This window comes from Solanum dulcamara, chromosome 2 (assembly GCF_947179165.1).
Source record: "Solanum dulcamara chromosome 2, daSolDulc1.2, whole genome shotgun sequence".
Classification (NCBI taxonomy): Eukaryota; Viridiplantae; Streptophyta; class Magnoliopsida; order Solanales; family Solanaceae; genus Solanum; species Solanum dulcamara.
Window position 1 is genome coordinate 71965652 of NC_077238.1, and position 23553 is coordinate 71989204.

General features: G+C 33.7%; 1 protein-coding gene across 1 annotated transcript; it reads left to right on the forward strand.

Moving 5' to 3' along the window:
- Positions 1-281: 281 nt before the first annotated feature.
- On the forward strand, positions 282-980 carry LOC129876728 (uncharacterized). The gene is made up of 2 exons (XM_055952222.1): positions 282-630; positions 815-980. The coding sequence occupies exons 1-2, from the start codon at positions 335-337 to the stop codon at positions 864-866; spliced, it is 348 nt and encodes a 115-aa protein (XP_055808197.1). The 5' UTR covers positions 282-334; the 3' UTR covers positions 867-980.
- Positions 981-23553: the final 22573 nt, after the last annotated feature.

A 23553-nucleotide genomic window follows, 5' to 3' on the forward strand; every position in this document is an offset into this window, starting at 1 on the left:
TCTAAATTTTTCTTTAAAGAAAATAGTATAATAATCTATTCTTAATATGAGTATCATCATTATGTTAGTTATACGTCATCCTGAAAAATCTTTACCTTGTAAATTTAATGAATGAATATTGCCCACGTCAATCTTTATCTTTAAACGTAAATATATTAAATCCAAATCCAAATTCAAACCGAAAAGCAACGTCAGCATGGATCCCTTATCCCGTTTACATTATCAGCCCCCTTATTTCATATCTCCCTATATATATATATCCTTTATAATTACGTACTTTTCACCTTTCAAAATTCACAACTATAGATAAATCCCTGCAATTAACATATACAATATGAAATTTTTATCGGAATTGAGTACGTGTTGTGGCAGTGCCACCATCAAGACGGTGGTGGATGGGCCACTGCCGGAAGAAAACGAGGAGGAGTCGGAGCTGATAAATCGATCGGTGAATAGACGTATGGTTTCTCAGGGAAGGAAATTAAGGAAAACAGAGAATTGGAAACCGGCACTCCACGTCATCTCCGAGGACAAAACGATCGCTGACTTTGATCGTTCCGGCAATAAAAGAGCCTCAAAAAATGGCGTCAAATCTGGTCGACCACCGAAGAGGTTCGGCGACAGTTACTGGTAACAAATTGCTCCATTTTTTCTTTTTCTTTGTCTTTTTTTTTTCTGGTTTTATGGTTTTCTGGACCAAATTTTGACGGAGAATATTTTTATATCAAATTATGAACGGAAAACATTTAGTTTAATTTTCACATAAATCAAATACATTTTTGATCCTTGATATATATTTTTTTGCTATATGCAGGAAAATGTCATACGCGGTTGCCATGCCTGCTTTTTCAGGAATGCTATTTTAGTATTGAGTTCTGTTGTTGTCATGTCCTTGTAAATAATTGCTCCTCCTTTTTCTTTTTTTTTTATTTCTTTCACTTTTTTGTTTACCTCCTTGGAAATTTAACAAAAGTAAAAATATATGCTTTTTAATTTCCTTTGTATATTGTAAAAATGATCTCAAGTTAAGTTATATTGAGATTTTTGGTTTTGTTGTTCTTTACGAAGTTAATTTTAATTTTATATTTTGTTTTATTGAAGATTTTTATTTTTATATACAAAAAATCAGAAAAAGATATTTTCTTTTATATAATTTATAAGTGATCATAAGAGTTTATTTTCACTTCTTCTTCTTCTTTTTTTTTTGGCTGAATTTTCATTTTATAAGTTGTGGTTATATATCTTATGGTACAATTTTTTTTTCAATTGAAATAAATTTCCTTTAAGGACTCATTTATTTTTATTAAGATTAAAATGTCTGAATTTGAATGCGCATCTAAAAGATTAAAATGTTTTTAAATTTGAACAGAGAATGATTAATACCGTTTGTTTTTCAATAGCTGAATATACATGATTTATATTATTTTTAAATTAATAAAAATAATCAAAAGAGAAAATAATACAAAATCAGACAAAGTTTAATATTTTAAAAAAGTTTCAATCTTAGTGTCTATTTGGCTTAGCTTATTCAAAATAATTGAAAGCAGCTTCTAAACAAAAAAAAAAGTTGGAATACCCAAATTTTTTTGGCTTATAAGTTGTGTTCAATTTATAAGTTGTTTTAGCTAAGTCAAACAACTCAAATTATGTTTTTAGACTTATTTTAAGCACAAAAGAATTTTAAATTGACCAGTCAAATACTAAAAAAAAAATGAGCAACTTATAAGTCAGCCTCTTACTTATAGCCTGTTTGGATTGACTTATTTTTTAAGCAGCTTATAAGTTGAAAACTGCTTATAAGTAAAAAAAAAAAGTTGGTATAGGTCAACTTTTTTAAACTGCTTAAAATAAGTTTATCTAAATAAACTCAACTATTTATTGGGCTTATTTTAAGCACAAAATGACTTTAAGTTGGTCAGTCAAACACTTAAAAAAGCTAAAAACAGCTTATAAGTCAATCCAAACGGTCTCTAGTCTCCGACATGAGCATATCCGATTGTCGTAGCATTGTACATCCATCAGCAAATTGAACTTTCAAAATCTCCATTAAATCAATTTTTAGCTCCAAAACTCAAATTTCAAAGAAGTGAAGGAAGAAAACATATTCAGTAATAGATTCAATTTTTAACTCACTTCTTTTTCCAAATTCCCAAAATCCACCCGTCTGCCTATTCGCACTATCGGAGAACCCATAAATTTTGCCGTCATATGGTAGCAATCTAATGAAGTCGGTTATCAATGCATTTTTAAAAAAAATTCAAGGTTTTCTAGATCTTGTTCATGATTGTTTCCATGGGATGATCAATAGTTAATATCAACGACTCATCGACTTGATTTTCCCGTCAAAGGATTTCTGTTATATATTTTTTTGACTAATGATGGTGTGGTGATTTAGAAGAAGAAATAGTAAGTAATCTGTATAGAAGTAAAATGAAAGTGCAGGTTAGTGTAGTTTTATGAGATTTAGAAGAAGAGAATATGAGTTCTTGAATAAGCTCTAAGAAGATTGAGAACAAGAAGAAGATGAAGAAGAAGAAAGTTAACGACAGAGAATAAAGGGCAGCCCGGTGCACTTAAGCTTCCGCTATGCGCAGGGTCCGGGGAAGGGCCCGACCACACAAGGGTCTGTTGTACGCAGCCTTACCTTGCATTTCTGCCAGAGGCTGTTTCAGTCAAGGTATACATATGTTGAGTAACAAACTTGTAACTAACTTTAGGAGGAAAACTAACTATAGGAATATTTAGTTACTTAACTACCTAACTAATTATTTTGATCACTAGTATTAACTGTCACGACCCAACCCCGTGGGCCGCGACTGGGGTCCGATCTGGACCCCCGTTTACATAACTGTCGACTACAGTCAAATTGGACTATGTATAACGTGATACTGCTTACAAAAACCTCAATGGGTTAAAACGTTTTCATGTTCATATAGCCTCCTATATATAGGAACCAAACACATGAACCTAGTGGGTGATAAAATATTCTTACACGTGTGGCCTCTTTCATTTGCATCATGTCGTGAAAGGGAAAGCCAGCCGAGAAGGCTGCCACAACATAATAGCTTTTACAGTATATCGCATAGGCATAACCGAAATAAACTCCTAAACAACCCACACACATATGTCTACAGACCTCTAAGAATAGGAATGACAACATATGGCGGGACAGGGCCCCCGCCTTACCCCTGCATAAACAAATATATACATCGCAGGACTAGTACCCAAAAGCTAGGCTCCGAAATAGTGGAGCACTTCCAACATAGCTGAGCAGAAATCCTATACTAGCGGATCTCTGAAATGAACATCTGTACCTGCGGGCATGAAACGCAGCCCCCCGAAGAAAGGGGGTCAGTACGATATATGTACTGAGTATATAAGCATAACATAACTGAGATAACAACTGAATCAGGGGTGCAGGAAACCAAGTATAACATTTAATAGGGTACTGTACCTGCACCTCACAAAATAAAGTCATGTATACCACTATCACATACTGTATCTGGCCCCCTCGGGAACTCGGTGTTACAAATTTATCTTTATGTCATCATAAGCATAAATATACCATAAACGGCCCTTTAATGAGACTCGGTCTGCAATGATGTCGTCTTATCATTGCATTCATATAGCATACCCGGCCCTTGGTGGGGCTCGATCATACCCGATCCTTTTTGGGACTCGGTGAATATTTATATCATCTTATATTATATTCGATCCCTTTTGGGGACTTCGGTCGTACCCGGCCCCCTATGGGACTCGGTAAAGATATGTAAACCATATGCACAAGCAAAGTAGTAAGTAACCATATGCAAGCTAGATCATTATCTCAGAGATCGTATCATGTTTAACTTATAGCTAAGATGTGCTAAAAGAAGAAAGAGAATAAGCTCTATATGGTATGTACTTTCCTTCAAGTGATCTTCATATACATATTTCATACTCGGCCCTTCATGGGGCTCGGCGAACCACTATGGCATCGTAATCTCATTTTCGTATCAAATACATCTCAATGGAAATGAGAGATAGCTTCCCATACATTACATTCTGACATATAGAAGCCCCACTAGGCAATACTTAATCTTCACAAGAACTCTAATACTGAACAGTGGATAGGGGTTATGAGGCATATTCGGAATTCTGGGAATGGAATTATCCCTGCACTTCATATACAATTCACTTAAGGCTAAACATTGCCAAAAGAAAAGAAAGATAGTTGTACGAACTTATATCAAAACATGCCAAGAGAAAGCTTTACATACCTTGTCTGAATTATTCCTTATCCTGCTTGCCTCGCCGTCCTTTGAACCTATTCAACATGAAAATAGTATGAATATCAACCCCTTTTACTTTCCAGCACCCTCGGTTACATCTTAGTATTAATGGAATCTATTTCCTTAGTCGTTTCTCCGACTAGTTCTATTATTCGCTAAGATGTCGACGAAAATTGGGCAGCACCTCCCCTATAATGTGCCCTATCCAAATTTCCAATTAGGTCCCTAAGACCTACAGCCAACCAACAACAACAACCTGCAGCATTTCACACCAACAATATACAACATAAACTTCAAACGACTTATTCAAAAATACGGTAGCACAATCGGGAGTCTAGCCTTTATTTTGTAACGCCTTTCATTATATGCAATGAGGGGTCGTGTGGATTCAACCAGCAGAACCCTAACCCACAATAGAACATATTTAGGTCCTGCAACAACACATCACACCCCTGCAGCAGCACCTCACACGAACAACACTATCCTTCGACAATAATTTAACTATAGCAATTCCAATTTAGTTTATTTCGAACGTCGAGCATTTCTACGACATCCTTAAACTTCCAGCAGCATACAAGGGGTTTAATACACCATATAAAAATATCATAAACTTCAAATTGAAAGGAAAAACCTTACCTTTCCCAAAATTGGCCAAAACTCGCCAAACCTATCAAAACATGAATTCTGGACAGCCTACTGTCTTGTATTGTCGCTTAATTTCGAAGGGGTAATTGAAGGAAACAAGATTTGTGGACTCAATGAAAGTTATAGACATGTGTATCAAGTTCGCAAACAATTTTGAATTACCCCTACATCAATTTTGTAAGAAAAGATATGCCCAAAATACTCACAGCTGTCCGTGTAGGATTTCCAAAACAAAATCTGGGCAGTACCTCCTCTACACTTTATCACCCTTTTTAGCGAAGCTAAAAGCAAAACTGGATTTAAAGGTCTAAATAAAAGTTATATACCTATGAAATAACTTTCCAAAATATATTGAATCACCCGAAACAAAGCTATACACAAGAAGTTATACCAATATTACTAACAACTGTCCCCTCCAAAAATGGGTCTGTTCCCTAGCGTTTTCTCTTTATGTTTCTCTTAGGTTTCCAAGTGAAGAACTGAAAATATGGTTCCGTAGGCATCGTAATATACATATATACACCTCCACGTAATTGAGGAACACCGTAGATAATTAATTCACTGAAGAAAAGTGAAGAACTTACCTTAATTTCCTCCAATTTGTGGCTGCTGTTGTGAGCTCTCTTTCTCTCACATTTCTCTCTATAATTTGGCTGATATTTGGACTTCAAATGACTTAAGAGTCATTAACATATATATATAGGGTCCCTTAGGAAGTGACACGTGTCATCCCCTAAGGGTGACACGTGTCAAACCCTTATTGGGCCATGGATCCATGCTTTCAAGGAGGGGATGCCACGTGTCCTTGTGGGACCCACCTCCCAAGTAGGTGGGTCACCTACTTGACCCTAAGTAGGTGGGTCACCTGCTTGCTTGAGGTGCTGTCACGTGTCACTCCTCCATTGGCTTCCACGTGTCGTCTTTTCCCCTTCTTCGTGGGTTCGTAATCTCATCTTATTTTAGGAGCCTATGTAATCCATGCTATGTAAGCTTGGTATGTCCTTAAGCAAATCAAGTATGTAAGACATCTAAGTTGGTAGCTTACGTAGGTAAATCGAGTCCTACGACTTATTTCTCGACCTCCAACTCCTTTCGAATTTTTATAACCCTATTTCCAATCTTCCTTATTATGAAGCATTTCGTTCTCCTTTCCTTGGAGTTATTTGATAGCATTATAAACTATCTGACTCACATAACGATTTTAAAGAAACTTAAGAGCCTTCCCAAAAATTTGAGAAGCGTAAAAAGCATTCTAAGGTACCAAATTACGGTGTGTAACATTAACTCTCTCCCTCAAGGTTGGAAGTGAAACAATGTTTTGAACTCCAATCTTGGAGCTAAGTAATTGATGCTGTATTTTGATTAGTCATTTGGTTAACATGTCAGTTGGTTGTTCCTGGGTTGGAATGTACTTGGTACATATTATCCCTTGTACAATCTTTTTCCTTATGAAGTGGCACTCAATCTCAATAAGCTTTGTCCTTTCATGATAGACTGGATTGGCAGCTAACAGGATTTCTGCTTTGCTGTCTATGAATACATCTACTCGTTTCTTCACTTTAATGCATAAGTCTTTCATGAGTCCTAGCATCCAAATAACTTTAGTTACAGTAGTGGCTATGCTCTTATACAACTTTTGTTGGGCTTTTGAAAATTGTGGATTGCTTCTTTGATTTCCATGAGATGATAGAGTTACGAAGCTGGATAAAATAGCCTGTTACAGACTTTCTTGTAAGGGGACATGATGTCTAGTCTACATTATAGAAGGTTGTAATGTTGGTATCCTGTGTACTAGATAATAGCACTCTTTGTCCAGGTTGACTCTTTATGTATCTAACGTTTCTCAAAGCTTCTTCTATGTAAGTCTTCTTTGGTTGTTAAAGAAATTGACAAGATATCATGTCTTGTCATAGGGAGGTAGAGTAGCTTTCCTATTAGCTTTTGATAAGCACCTTGATCAACTTGAGGGTCCTCTTTTGTAGCTTCTAAGTTTATGTGGTCATCAAACTGCTGGTTAGCTTGGTATTTTTGTTGTTGTGGCTATAATTGCACACGCAAATATACGTAGTCTCACTAGTAGTAAAGCGGCTCTTTCAAGCCATATGTTGAACCCATAGGGATCTTAATGAGGCGAATTATTTCTTTTTAATGAACTACACTAATTGCGATTGTGTGATGGATTTGAGATAATTTGTTAATAATTTTTGGATGTAAGAAAATTTTCTATGAATAGAAGCAATGCAGTAGTTACGTATATTAATCAGATTACGAGAAATTCTAGGTCTATAGTATAACATGAAGTCAAGCTTACTATTCTTCGATCTCAGTCTCCGATGGGTTATTTAATTACTGATCAAAAAGGGTTATTAATCCAATCATGGTCTCCCGACCTATAATTGCCTATCTTTATCGTCAACCTAACTACATCATTGAGAGGGGATAGGCATGAAACAATAAAGACGCATTTAAACTATCATCCTTTATCATGACCAAATGTGGTTATACAAGAATGTGTCACGAGCATCCTATATACGAATAATCCTAGGTTATTCTAGTATAAACACATTCCTTCCATTTCTTAATCTATTTATTTGTCCTCTTCCAAATCCAAGGTAGACAACACATATATTATAATGCTGGCCAAACATTAAAATCAAAACTACAAGAATGCAAAAGTAATTAAAATCAATAACCCATCATCAACCAAACACAAATAATATTAAATCACGACTTCATAGCTATAGCCCTAGATTTTGGGTGCTTAGCTACTCATGTTCAAATAATAGAAACAATTGCTTACTTTCATACAAATTAATGAGAACAAGAAGAAGAAGAAGAAAAGGAACCTAAAATGCTTGTGAACTTCTTGCTCTTCCTTCATTTTCTCCTCCCAAAATGCGGTTGCGTTCCCTCTCACAAGCCCTAAAAATCTATTTGAATGCCCTCTTTCAATTATTGTCAGACCCAGAAAAATAAATAAATAAAAATTTCTTGGAGCTGCAGTGGCATTGGGCTCCACTATAGCACCCAGAATGTGTCTCTGAAGTTTTGCTCCTGGCGCTGGGCGCCACTATAGCGCCTGCAAAGCGCATTTCTCTTTCATTTCTCGTGCTTCTCCTAACTCTTTTATATACTTGAACACATATCTTAGTGCACACTTTGTTGGGAGGAGAAAGCACCACAAATAAAGTTTGATATGACTAATAATGAAAATAAATTGGACACGAGAATTTTACGTGGAAACCCCTCTAAATGATAGAAGGGAAAAACCACGGGGTAGAAGGATCTCACTATTTAATATGGAGTACACAGCTCTCAAATACAAGGATAAAACAACAATTAACACTTCTCTCTTGTAAAAGGAACAACTACTAAAGAGGACACTCAAGACTAAAATATTTATCTTGGTGTATAACTCTCTTTGTATTCTTACTCTCTCTTTTGGGATGATTTAAATGAGGGCAAGAGGCCCTCTATTTATAGGAGAATGAAAACGCGTAAAATTATTTTACGCGTTTTCAAAACGCGTATGTTCAATTCAACAAAGGAAGGCTACAACAAAGTCATTAGGGAGGCAGCCTTTTTGACTTTGTTGGCCTCCCTTTTTGACTCTGTTGGCCTCCTTTGTTGACTGTCTTTCACACTTGACTGATATTTCATTTAAAACACATAATTTAGCTCCAACATCTTCTCAAAACGCTTAACAAATATGGGCAAACGTGCCACATGGGCTCATAAATATGCCCAAGATCAGTTGTCAATAGGAGTCACTGCTGGTTGTGCATTCCCCAAACCAGTTTTAGAAATAAGATGTACTGCATATTTTCTCTGGTGTATTCGTATCCCATGCCTTGACCTTGCAAACTCAATGCCTAGAAAGTATTTTAGCTCACCTAAATCCTTTATTTTGAAGGTTTGATTTAGGTTGTTCTTTGTTTCTTCAATAAGTTAAACATTGCTTCCTGTAATTAGCATGTCATCTACATAAAAGAACAAATATAGACCTTCTTGGTGTTTTGCTTGATGAGTAGGTAGTTATCATGATCACTTTTATTGAAACGAAAACTTATCAAAGCTTCAGACAACTTTACAGTTCATTGTCTTGGAGCTTGTTTCAATCCATAGAGGAATTTGGTGAGTCTACATACTTTGTTCTCCCCTTGATTCACAAATCCCTGTGGTAGCTCCATATATATTTCACTAGAGAGATCACCTTGAAGAAATGCATTGAACACATTCATTTGGTGAATCTGCCAATTTCTTTGTGCATGAATGGCTAAAACAGTCCCGATTGTCTTCATTTTAACAACAGAATTGAAGGTTTCTTGGTAATCCACACCCTCCTTTTGACTATACTCTTTTTCTTCTAGTCCTTCTCTGAACCTCTCAACATCTCCAATAGACTTGTACTTGATCTTGAATATCCATTTGCATCCTATAGGTGCCTTACCTTCTGGCAACTCAACTATCTCCCAAGTCTTATTATCCTGTAGTGCCTTTATTTCAGCATTCATTGCTTCAGTCCATCCGGGATCAGAGGCTTCTTCCTTATAAGAATGAGGTTTTGTGATACTTGACATTTTTTCAAGTATGCCAGGTAAGTAGGAGCAATGTTCTCATAGGATATATATTTGTCCAGACTATATGGTTCTCCATGAATATTTAGGGAGACAATATCCTTCATCCACAAAGGTGGTTTGGTTTCTCTTTTGGATTTTCTGGTTTGTGCTTGAGGTACCTGTACTTCCTAGACATCTTCAGGTATACTAGTATGGTGCATGTTTGAAGATATGTCCAAGCCAACATTTGCATCTTGGACTTGTGTTAGCATATCAGATTGTTCATGTTGATATAAGTATGATGTAGAAACACTTCCTTGGTGTTCTTCCACATTGTCATGCTTATGATTTGTGCCAGTGTAATTGAAGATTAGAACTGACTCCCTTGTCTTCATCTTAAATGAAAATACACCTTCTTGAAACACTACATCACTGTTGACAAAGAAAGTATTATTAGCTAGATCATACACAATATACCTTTTTGGGGTTTTAGCATATTCCATAAGTACACCAACAGTTGCTCTAGTCTTTAACATGTCTGTTTCATGTACTTTTTTGGCATAGCATAGGCACCTAAAGACTCTTAAATGATGTAAAGAAGGTTTTTTGTTATATAGCTTCAAAAGGAGAATGATTTGGAAATACCTACTAGGCAATCTGCTAATTATATATACTGCAGTTTTGACACACAAACCCCAAAATCTTATGGGAATACCTGCTTGAAACTTGATGGCTCTTGTTATTTCTAATATGTGCTCATGTTTTCTCTAGGCTATTCCATTTTGTTGGGGTGTATAAGCACATGAGGTTTGATGCATTATCCCTAAGATTTTGAATAGCTCATTGCATCTTGTATTCACAAAATCAGTGCCATTATCACTACTCACAGTTTTTACATGTTTATTAAACTGAGTCCCTATGTAAGTAAAGAAGTTCTTCAATATGACACAAACATCAGACTTCATTCTTAACAAGAAAATCTAAGTCATTCTAGAACAGTCATCAACGACAATTAAGAAGTATTTATATCCATCAAAAGTAGGTTTATTATAGAGACCCTATATGTCCATATGTAACAAATCAAAGTTGTTTAAGCTTCTAGATATACTAACAGGAAAAGTCAATCTAGCTTGTTTAGCATAGGGACATAGTGCACTTGCTTACAACTTCTGTAACATCAATTAAACTCAATTTCAGTAACTTCTTAAGAACAGAACTAGAAAATGACCAAATCTTTGATCTACTAGTTGAATGTCTAATTTCTCAGTATGTTTATCATCAACACTAGAATGACCAGCTGCCAGAATGATTTCATCTTTATTAATGTGACTTGATAGGATGTACAATCCTCCATCTTTTTTTCCAATCTTCTTCACCTTTCCCACTAAAGAGTTCCTGAAATAAACAAAAATCAGGAAAAAAAGAAGCTGAACAGTTTAACTCCTAAGTTAATTTTGCAATAGACAAGAAGTTAAATTTGAACTGAGAAATGAAAAATACTATTGATACAGTGTTTCTGTCATCTATTGTTCTTGAACCTAAGTGAGCTACTAAGGCTATATCACCATTTGAAAGATGTACTTTCTTTTATCAATCTTAGATATGGGCTGACTGTCCAGTAAACTCAGGTCAGCCACCATGTGATTAATATCTCATGTATCTACTATCCAATATAGTTGTCCCTTATGGGCTAATAAGGCAGTGTTCATATCTCCCATATTTGCACAATGTGATACTTCTGCTTTCTTACTGAGGAAGTGCAGGATCTGATTGTACTGCTCCCTAGTCAATGTACAATACTCCAATTGATTGTTCTGAGGAGCCTTAAAACTTGATTCACACATCATTTTCATAACTTCATCAATCTTAGTGACCACATTTTAAACAAAATTGTTTCCTCCTTTTCTTTTGAACTTGGAATTTTATGGATAACCAACAATCTTGTAGCAAGTTTCTCTTGTATAGACTTTGAGTTTGCAGAAATCACACACCAGGTTATAACTCTTTTTGAACTTGTGTTGATTCCCATTTTTCCTTGAGTACATCAGAACATCAAATGGCCCATGTACACTAGGTAGAATAGTTGGTCTAGCACCCAACACTCCTACATTAGCTACTACTTCCTTTTGACTCTCATTATTAAGAATCATGGAGTATGCCTGATTCACACTAGGCACTGTATTCATCATAAGAATCTGAACCCCTTGCTTACAGATATGTGTCATTCAGACCCATGAGAAACTGGAATAGCTTCAACTTTTGAAGATATAGGACATACTCTTTTGAGACATTGCAAGAACAGCCAGGTGTTGGGATTAAAGGTTCAAACTCTTCCCATAAACCTTTGAGTTTAGAATAGTATACTGACATAGAACTAGTTCCTTGATTCAGTGTGGCAATTTCTTTATGCAGATTAAAGGTTTTGGACCCATCTATTTTATTGAACCTTTCATACAAATCATCTCACTCTACCTTAGAATTTGAGGCATACATAATACCGCCAAGAAGACTCTTAAAACACAACATTCATGATCCAAGATAAGATAATTGCATTTACTCTTTCCCAATTACCTCTTAACGTTGGGAAATCATCTTTCTTATATGATCCATCCATCATCCCTAACTTGTTTCTCCCTAGAAATGCAATCTTCATTGATCTACACCAGACAGAATAAATTTCAACTCCAGTTAACTGAAGAGAAATCATTTGAACTCCACTTACATCAGAAGCGCGAAGAAACAGAGGATGATTGTGACCAATTCTAGTGATTGAACCAGCATTGTTTTCAGAGTTTTCAGGCTGGGAATAACAAAGCTGTCAATAAGGCACCTAAATTTGTACTCTTGATATTTGCAGAATAATCAGAATCAAGTCAAGAATATCTTGCTTGTGGCTCTGATACCATCTAATTTTAGGAGATTTAGAAGAAGAGAATATGAGTACTTGAATGAACTCTAAGAAGATTGAGAATAAGAAGAAGATGAAGAAGAAGAAGAAGAAAGTTAACAAGAGAGAATCAGAGAATCAATAATGGATGAGAGAATATCTCATATCTTGTGTATTTCAATCAAGGTGTACATAGATAGGTATATATACATATGTTGTGCAACTAACTTTACGAGGGAAACGAACTATAGGGATACTTAGTTACTTAACTACCTAACTAACTAGTATGAACAATTAGTAATGGTCGAGCGGAGAAGAAAAGAAGTTTATAACAATTAGAATTTAACATTAAATTAAATGAAGAGCAGTAAATGGATCTAAATGATTTTCAGACTCTATACCAGGTCTGATTCGATCAGATACAACTTTCAAAATCATTCGTAATTATTATTAGGTACTTCAATATTACAGGAATCTCAAAAGTGTTTGGAAAAAATTAATGCATTCAGAGAAGATGTGTTAAGTAGCTACTATTTCATATGTAGAAAAGCATTTTTAATAATGGACAACTTATGTAAATAGATAGGGTTTCAGTGCAAGCAAACCGGGTGGATGCATTGTCAAAATGAAAAATTTATTTTTTGTAAGCTTCCAATTAATCCACTAATAATTATATTATTGTCTTTCTGTCGGTGGTATTGATAACTTTATAGACTGAAGACGTAGAGAAAAGACAATTAGTGCTGAGGGATCAGTGGCAGAGTCAGAATTTTGATTAAAGAGGTTTAAAATTTGAATAAGTAGATACACGAACTAGTCGAAGGGAGTTCGACATCTATTTTATATACATAAAAAATTATTTTAACCATATATAAATGATATATTTTTTTACCGAAGGAAGTTCATCAACCACATGGTGGCCCCGCCACTAGAGGGACCATACTGGAGTGTCATTCATGGAGATATTCTTGGGGCACTTGTACAACATTAATAATTTATATTCGAAGTTTTTTTATCAAAGTAAGTCATTATTTAAGCTAATTAACCAAAATAATACGTTTTTTTTTGAAATTTTACAAAACTAGTATAAACTAATTAAATACTCTTGAATGATCGAATTTGGTATAAATATACCCTCCGTTAACCTTTTGGCTCCAAAATGCCCCGACGTCAACGTATTGGCTCTAAACTACCCTTATTTTTACGGAAAAATATCTAAAATGCCCTCAAACTATTGAAAATGGTACAAAAATGCCCCTCAGTCATTTATTGACCTAAAATGCCCTTGACATCCACCTTTAAGTCCAAAAATGACCTTTTCTTTAATGGAAAAGGGCAAGATGGGCATTTTTGTACCATTTCCAATACTTCGAGGGCATTTTAGGCCCTTTTTCGTAATTAAAATTTTGTTAAATAAATTTTGATTTATAATTAATTTTAAATAATTAAATTTTAACCAATAGTTGGCCGCCATATTTTTAAAAAAGAAATTATTCAAATTATTTAATTAAAATTCTGTTAATTAAAATTAATTGTTACAATTTAATTATTTAAAATTAATTATAAACCAAAATTTATTGAATAAAATTTTAATTAAATAATTTAAATAATTTTTTTAAACACATGGCGGTCATCTATTGGTTACAGTTTAATTATTTAAAATTAATTATAAATTAAAATTTATTTAACAAAATTTTAATTATGGAAAAAAGGGTCTAAAATGCCTTCGAACTATTGGAAATGGTACAAAAATATCTTTCATACCTTTTTCCGTTAAAGAAAAGGTCATTTTTTAACCTAAAGATGGATGTCAAGGGCATTTAGGCCCAATAGATGGATGAGGGGCATTTTTGTACCATTTTCAATAGTTCGAGGCATTTTAGGCCCTTTTCCGTTATTTTTAACGTCTCACTTAAAAATAAAATTAAGAAATTCATTTATTACGTGGAGGGATACTATTGGCTATTATTAAAATTAATCTAACTATTTAATTTCAATTTAAAATCATAATCCATCCAATAACCCATATCCGCCCCATCTAAAATATAACACCTCATTTTTTTAGCTAAGACCGAGCCATCCTTCATATGTGTATGTGATTGTACCAAATGATTCATAAGTGTTTGCATGTGTGGAGGTTAATTCTTTTGTGTGTGAATAGATTTGGAGATAAAGAGCTAGTTTGGACGTGTTTGCCTAATGCTAATTTTAAGCCATAAAGTTCTTAAAGTTAGTCAAAAATAAAAAATTAGGATTCCTAACTTTTTTTTCTAAGTTCTTAAAGTCATTTTCTTTGATCATAGAAATTACTTTTATATCCCTTATATTTAAACTAAATTCCCAAACTACCCTTTTTATTCTTTTAACCCTAAAATTCACATCATTTTTCTCATTTAAGCACTTTTATCCAAACACTCAATTGCTTATTTATAAAAATAACTTTCAGCACTTCAAAGTTCTAAAAGCACTTCATACATAAAAGTTACTTTTTTAAGCCTATCCAAACGGGCTCAAAGTAAGGTCATAAGGATCCTTAAGCACAAAGTCGAGTTGAAAGCTTCCTTACCGATTGATTTTCGGTAAAAAGATTTACTTAGGTCAATTATAAATGACTATATCTCCTAGAATATAAAGAGTTAGGTGAACCATGAACTATCAAATTAAAGTACTTTGAGTCCTCTTTTCAACGCCACCAAGTTTGCCTCATTTCGAGTTCGGAGTAAAAGATTATGTCAATTTTAGTGAAGCTTTGTCGAGCAGAGTGTTTATACGAAACACTTTTATGGATCTTATACACTTTCACCACCCGTAGAGTCTTCCGTAAAGTTTCCCACACCTTTTTTCCAGCAACTTCTTGGACATGTTCTACGGTCAATTTTGTCCTTTCCAAAGCTTTTTAATCCTATTTCCTATTCTAAGTCATTTTCGGGTGTTTTGAAGGAAAATATCATTCCAATAAATTATTTTTCTCTCATAATCATCAATCCAAATAATCTAGTCTCAAGAAACTCTCTCAAAACAAACCTAGGGTTCCTCTTCTTCATCAAGAACCCAAAGGCTTTCAACTTAAAAATTTCAATATGCGAAGAGAAACTTTTCATACAAAGTTTTCCCAAGTTCTTCCACTCTAAGAACTTCATAAAAGAGTTTCTTTTCTCGAGGTCAAGCATCGCGGTTCTAAGATCAAAGGTTTCCTCCAAGAAAGCTATTATTTTTCGAGTTTTGATTGTACTATCAATCTTCCAGTTATGTAAGGCTAATCATAGCGTTGGATTGAGTTCATCCACGCGTCCTACATCAAAATTCTATCGTTGTAGAGTTGAGTTGAGTTTTAGCCCTAGTTTCTTGAGTTTCAAATGAGTAATATCTTCGTTCATTGAGTTCTATATAATTATGCATCGAGATTATTATTGATTCTATACCTTGAATTCTTGAGATTTTTGTTCATGATTTCATTCACATGAACCCTAGTTGAGTTTCAAAGTTCGATGAATTAAGTTCTTGAATTATTTATAAATCCTATTGAGTTCTATATATGAATTGCATTGTGTTATTGTATATATATTATAATATTCCTTGATGAGTTTCTTGAGTTGAATCTTGTTGAGAGTATGGATTCGTGTTTGTATTCACATGAACCCTAAGTGAGATTTCATTTGTATTTTATGCATTAATGGGGTTTTAAAGAAAGATTTGTGAATGTTTTGCATTAATTAAATTATGCATTATTTTGAGTTTAAAGAATGACTATTTTTATCTTTGATTGAGAAAGAATTTGAGCATGAGTTGAGTTTGAGAAGTCTCTTAATTATTATTTTGAGCATGAATTTGAAAAATTCCTTAATTATTATCTTGAGCATTAGTATTTTAAGTATAAATGAATTGAGCATTATTACATTTAAACATCTATTTTGAGATTGAGTTGAGGAGATAAAATTATGTTTTAAATATATTCATTGAGTTGAAATTATATCTAATTCAAAGAGAAGAGATAAGTTGAGTTTGAGCTAAGTCAAAAAGATACTAAATGAGTATTTTGAGTATTTTACTCACTTGATAAATATGAGCATAATAAAGTATTTTAGGATATGGGGTGAGCCCATAAACTACGTAGTCAGCGTAGGAAATGAGATCATGCCTCTCAAGTCCCAAAACGATGGACTTTGATTGATTGTGGATCCATAGATGTTGATGTCCATTACTCTAGCAAAGTATTAGATGGAATTGACAATGACATCGCTTCATTGTATCATCACAAGATCATAAGTGATGGTTGTCGGTTAGAGAAACTCTCCAAGAGAAAAATATTATATTTTTATATATTGAGTTGCATCTATTATTGCATATCATTTAAAGCATTGTATTATTTTACTTCATTCTTTATTGAGTTGAGTCATTTCAGAGTGAGTCCCTTGAGTTGAGTTGAGTTGAGCTGAGTTGAGTGTCTTTGAGTAAGTTTCCTTTCAACTATATTCCATACTCATACATTCCATGTACTAACGTCATTTGGCCTGCATCATTTTATGATGCAAACACAAGTATTATAGATCATCAACAGGAGCAATGTTGGGGATCAACTTCTCCAGTTTTGGTGAGACCTCCTTGCATTCAGAGGATTTCATTTTTATTTCTTTCATTCGTCATTCTTTTGATAGCCATTTGAGGTATCCTTGGACATGTCTTGGCACCTTCCTAGTATTGAGTTAGAGGCTTTATAGATAGAGTTGAAGGTGAGTTAGAATGGTTCTTTCTGAGTCTATTTTTAACTCAAAATTTTATTATTGAGTTTATGACATAGAGTTACATTATACTTTGAGTATTAAATTTATTATTTACTTATTCATGAAGATGTTTTTAAATGCTCACTTGAGTTAATTGTGAATTGAGTCGAATCTTCCACTGAGTGATTGAATGAGTGATCAGACCAAGTGGTTCGTTTAAGGCCAGCAATGGTCTCGGAGTGTCAGTCACGCCTAGGGTACCCTCTCGGAGCGTGACATAAATGCTCCATTAAATTAAAAAATTAGCTTTTATAATTTGATTATTAACTATTAAAAATTTCAAAATTGAAGATAAAGCTTATCAAGAAATTGAAGATAATCAAAACAATTGGGTAATTGAAGCAAGAAAGACTTCTCCGTTCAAATGCATCAGATGGGTGTATCCATAATTCACCACCACCAAAATCAAATTCTCAATTTTACATTCACTCTTCACTCAAATCCAAGTCCAGAAGATCACAAAAAGAATGTTCAAAGCACAAGATCAAGAGGCTACCATTATTGATGTTTCTGAGCTAACGAAGGACTTTGAAGATTAAGAAATGGAGATCCAAGACAAAATCAGATGATAAACAGAACATAAGGCATGCTACAAACATAAAAATGTATGATTTTGAGAGAAAATGATCAAAATTTCAGCTCATTTTGAGCCAAAGAACGAGACTTTTGATGGAAATTTTACCCTTACAGTTGTCAAAATTTAGGCGCCAGACTTGGATTCGATCGGGTACCATTTTTTATCCAAATTTTATTGTTGCATTTCAAGAAACATACTTGATTCTTAAAACTCAAGAAGTAAAGAGGAAATTCAAGATTGAAGGGAAGTATTTTAAATCACTAAATAAAATAAAAAAGAAAATGAAGAAGAAGAAGAAAGGGAAGCACCTTTAGCTGGGTGGGTTATAGTATTTGGTGGATCCGGGTTTTAAATTAAAATTAATTAGTTAGATTAATTTTAATAAGAGCCAATAGGATCTTTCCACGTAATAAATGACTTTCTTAATTTTATTTTTTAAGTGGGACGTTAAAAATAAGGGTAGTTTAGAGTCACTACGTTGACGTCGGGGGAATTTTGGAGCCAAAAGGTTAACTAAGGGTATTTTTATACCAAATTCGATAGTTCAAGGGTATTTTAGGTCCTTTTTCGTGAAAAAATAATCATTTGTGTAAAGTAGTATTTTTGATGGTGTTAACTTAACAAGCGTTCCTTTGAGTAACGTTTTTAGCATAATACGTTATTAGGAGTAACGTTTTATAAAATGTTACTCAAAGACACATTTTACCCCTAAAACGTTATTGTGAGTAATGTTTCTTAAGAATTCCATCAGGGCCATCGAATCCTACAAATATAAAATCGAATCCTGCAAATTTGACTATAAAACATTACTGTCAGTAACGTTTTAACTTTAAAATGTGATTGTCCGTAATGACTTTCTATTAAAGTCATATTCCCCCATTTTTCAAACATATGATTATACAATAAATCTTGTTGGAAGGAATGTTCTGCATAGTCCAATATTATTTAGCAAAGTTTTTACTTGTGTGACCCATTATTGAAATAATATTCACAAAACTTCATCAAGTATGCATTAATAAGTCAAGTTAATATATCATATGATGTTAAGATTTTACGATAACTCTAAAATTATTTTTCTGATTTATTAAAATGTCTTCAGTTTTATGTGTAGGACAAAGATAGCGAACTTTGAACATAATGTGGTGATTGCTTTGTATTGGGGTGGTGAAATAATTACTGACATGAACTGATTCAGGTATATTGAATGTGCTAGAACGATTATTAACATATCTACCTCAACTAACTATGTTGAATTGGTTGGATTGTTGCATGATAAAATGGGAACAAATAGTGAAAATATTCCAATGGATATTTCTGAAAAATATCCATGTTCAATTCAAGGTAACAATACAAGGTTCATTGAGTTTAAAATTGAGAATGACCAATCTTTGTTACAATCCTTTCTCATACCTCAAAATATTGCAGATAAGATTGATATAAATGTTTTGGAGATGTATGTAAAAACCAAATCAACAAATCAAAATGATGTATTTCAAATTAGTGGTCAACATGGTTATCACATGAATCTATAGGCTCAAAATTATGTATTTTCCAATGTCAGTCAACCTCATTTTGCAGAACCGATTGTTCAACCATCATTCCAACTATTGTTGATGCATGACCATCTATCATTTTGATGAAGGCTCAAGTAGCCAAATCATATTGATAATAGCCACAGATAATATGAGGCCAGGTAAAACAACAAATTTATAATTTAATAAATTTTAGTGTAATAATTTGATAAGATAAAAAAAAGTGTCAGTATACACAAATTATCTCCTATTTAATTGAAGAAATAACCTTTTAGAGTACAAATTGGCGGATTTAAAATAAGCTTATATATCCCATAATCTTGCTAGAATTTAACTAATAAATATTTTTTACAGAGATAATAAGACTAACGTCGATCTATATAATGATGTAAATGTTGAAATTAGTGATGAAAGTTCAGAGGAAGATGAATCATCAAAAGATGATGATGAAAGTGAATTTGATGAAGATATCAATAATATTAATATAATTTTTCATAACCAATATGTATAGGGTGTATCAGAAATGCAAACTCATGATATACCATACTTCAGGACATTGGAGGATGAGGAAGGAATTTTCATGTCTACATGTGAATCTCAGATGGAATATTGTTCTGTTTGATCTGAGGAAGCCCAAAAAGACTTGAAAAAAGATATATTTTTTAGTAGTAAAGAAAAGTTGAAATGGGCTGTAACATCAACCAAGAGTTTATGGGTTGTGAGATGCAAGTCTTATAATTTATTGGCGCTTGTGGCTTCTTCTAGGCTGAAAGGTTGGAGATAACCTTTGGAAGATAGGAAAATATATATTGAAAATCATAGATGTGAGACGGAAAGGATTTCTAGAGGCCACGCCAATCTAAATTCCGATTTGATTGCATCTCTGTTTCTAAACCAAATTTTAAAAAAATTCTAAGTTCTTGGTGGTAGATGTTATTTCAAAGGTTCAAGAAAAATTTGGCCATCAAGTGACATACAGAAAAGCATGGCTTGGACGTCAACGCGCATTTCAAATAGTGTATGGTGACTTTGAGAAGTCATTATGTGACCTACCTAAATTTTTTGCAGCGTTTCAGTACTTTAACCATGGAATAGTTGTGGAATGGAAACACGAAGAGTCTATGAATTCATTAGAGGTAAAAAGTTCTAAATTTGTATTTTGAGCTTTCAAGCCATAAATTGATGGATTCCAAACATGTCGCCCTATTATTTCAAAAAATGTAACTCATATGTATGGAAAATATGAGATCAAGTTATTAATTATTGTTGGAATTGACAGAAATGATAACATTCTTCCTCTAGCGTTTGCTATTGTAGACAAAGAGTCAAAAGAGGCATGGACGTGATTTTTTAGAAATTTGAGCGCACATGTGATAAAAGATAGAGAAGATATATGTATTATATCTGATAGGGCAAAAGGAATCTTGACTAGTTTGAAGGAGTTGCGACGATTTCAGGAGCCTCGAGCCTTCCATCAATTTTGCATAAGGCATCTTAAGAGCAACTTTCAATCTAAATTTCCAAACAAGGACCTCAGTAGACTAATGTGAATGGCTGCTTCAGCCCATCAATTAAGGAAGTTTGAATCCTTGATGTGACAAATTAAAGAAAATATAGAGGCATATGATACCTCATGAAAATCTCCTTGGACAAATGACTCCCTATAAGCTTTACTATCTTTATAAATAAATCAAAATTATATGCATTGTACCTGATCTTCTATCATAGAGTCAAGCGCATTCTTATAAACTTTCAAACACATGCTTCGAAGTGTTCATGCAACTAAGATGTGCAAGCCATCTAGTAGCATGTGGACCCCTAGGCAAACCAGCAGGAAAAATAGTTCTTGCATCTCTTTGCGCTACTATCTGAGGACTGAGGACGGTGACTCTCTCCCACACCCAAATGTGGGAGAAAAAGTTCTAAGATTACATCGTTTAAATTTTCCATGAAATAGAAGTCGGCAGAATCATATATATACTAAAAAGTAAATTATAACCAGAAACAAACATTGTTTTTGATAGATAACACAAACAAAACATAATATGAGATACAATCCCCCAACCATAAGACCCAATTGTTAGGTATAAAAAATATAAGTAAACTAGTAAACTATAAGAATATAAATAAATAATTTATACAATTGTTAGGTATAACTAAAGTAGTGGTAGAAATCTGGCTATCTCACTTTGGGTCTTTGTGAGGCTTTACAAAGAAAATGATATAAATATGCTATGGTCGCACTCCCTCAATTATAAGACCCAATTTTATCGACGTCCTCGAGCATAGGCAGGTACATAAGCTTCAAATAACCACCAGATGTATCTTCCATCATCATACCAGCAATCATTCAGAACATGTAACATCTAGCCTTCTGATTGACCATATCTTGAGTTGCCATGTTCAGCAACTATGGCTGGCTTAGCATATGTGCATTAAATGCAGCGACCTTGAGGAAATTTTTTTTGAAGTCTTCACTAGATGAAACGAAACATAATAATCTTTGACATATATTTTGCCAATCTCCTATGGTCCTTGTCGTCTTATTACCAAGTACTACATACCATTCACAGATAGTCCATACAACACGTCTACATCCTGCAAGGTGATTGTTGTTTCGCTTGTCTTAAAGTGAAAAGTATGAGTTTCAGGACGCCATCGCTCAACTAGTGCAGTGATCAAACTATGGTTGATAGCAGGCCGATTCGATATGTAAACACCATACAATTTAGATAATCTAATTACTTCAAGAACTCGTGGATGGGTAGGATATTTCTCTATGAGCTTCCAAAAATTTCCATCTTCTCTCCTCGTATTAAGAATCATATTAACATTTCCTTCCCATATATCATGTGATCTATGAGTGAATTATTTCATTAATACATCCTATTCAAGTGGACCAGGATTCAACTTGTATTTGCTATTATCAGACATAAAAAAAGTACATACGAAAGTAAACGTAAATGTTAACTCGAATTGTTATATAAATTTTTCTTGGCATTCATCTCAAAAAGCACACGTCAAAAGTTACTGTAAAGTTAACAAGATCTCATTCAAAAGCTTTAGAATTATCCTCTTTAATTTAGAAGTTGACATATATAACACAATCCATCATAGACTACACCAAGCAACAATAGAACCTGAGTAATTTTTTTTCTTGATATGTAGTTGTTACACCAAACCATGGAGAAGCGGGAATTAGACGAAGTGAATATGGAACGTGGATAGACAGCAAGCTACTATTGTGACTCTAATTAACAACCGCGAGTTCACTGGCCATGAAAGGAGTATCCTTAAAATGGAAAATATTCCGAGGAGATTAAAATCAAATCAAATCACCATTAATAAGCAGAAAGAATCCTATGTTGAAATTCAATTTCATGGGTTTGTCAGTAGCTTCTTCAATTTACACAAGATAGAATCCTATAGGTTTGTCAAGCATTTCTTCGTAAAGAAAAATCAAATCTTGAACAAAGAAAATTACCTCAAAATACTTATAGCAGTGAAATAATTGAGAATCTTCTTTTTCCGGCAACACTAGCGGCGAGAATTGAAAACGGAGCCGTGCAAATGTTCTCTTTGCAACACTAGGCGAGATTGGGGTTAGGGTAGAAGGAATTGGATATGTTAAATTTCACAATTGAATTGAAATTGGGTTTAGGGTAGGTTAAAACATATATAAGGATCAAACGACATTATTTGTTTAAAATGCCATAAATAATTCTAAAACATTACTACTAGTAACGTATTCCTACTTAACATTGTCTCCCATTATTTTTTGTCTGTTGATTTTTTGAAATAAAATAAGGCCTAATACGTTACTGCCAATAACGTTTATACTAGTTTTGTAAAGTTTCAAAAAAATGTACTATTATTATAAATTAATTTAAATACTAGCTTATTTTGGTCAATAATTCTTTATATCACACTAATAATAGAGACGGGGGAAGGAAAAGGAACAATCATCCATTTGCTAAGTGTTATTATATTTATAGTTATCAATCTTGGCTTGAAGGTAAGTAGAGTATATTGTATTTTGGATTAGGGAGTATTGAATACTTTGTATTCACTTCGGTCTTATAATTTTGACACAATTTTTTTTTACACTTACACTTTAGCAAGTCTCTCTTTTTTGTCACTCACTTGTTGTTTGCTTGCTTACTTTTTTACTTTCTCGGCAGCAACTCAAATGACTAGTAAAGGATATTTACTACACTTCTCTAAATGTTTCTCCGACTACTTAAATCTTTTAATTATCTTTCTAGAATACTTTCAGATGTTTCTTTCTAGAACATTCATTC

Coding starts and splice junctions, on each gene's coding strand:
- LOC129876728 (XM_055952222.1), top strand. CDS start 335: ATGAAATTTTTATCGGAATTGAGTACGTGTTGTGGCAGTGCCACCATC. Junction 631..814: donor AGGTTCGGCGACAGTTACTG/GTAACAAATTGC, acceptor TGCTATATGCAG/GAAAATGTCATACGCGGTTG.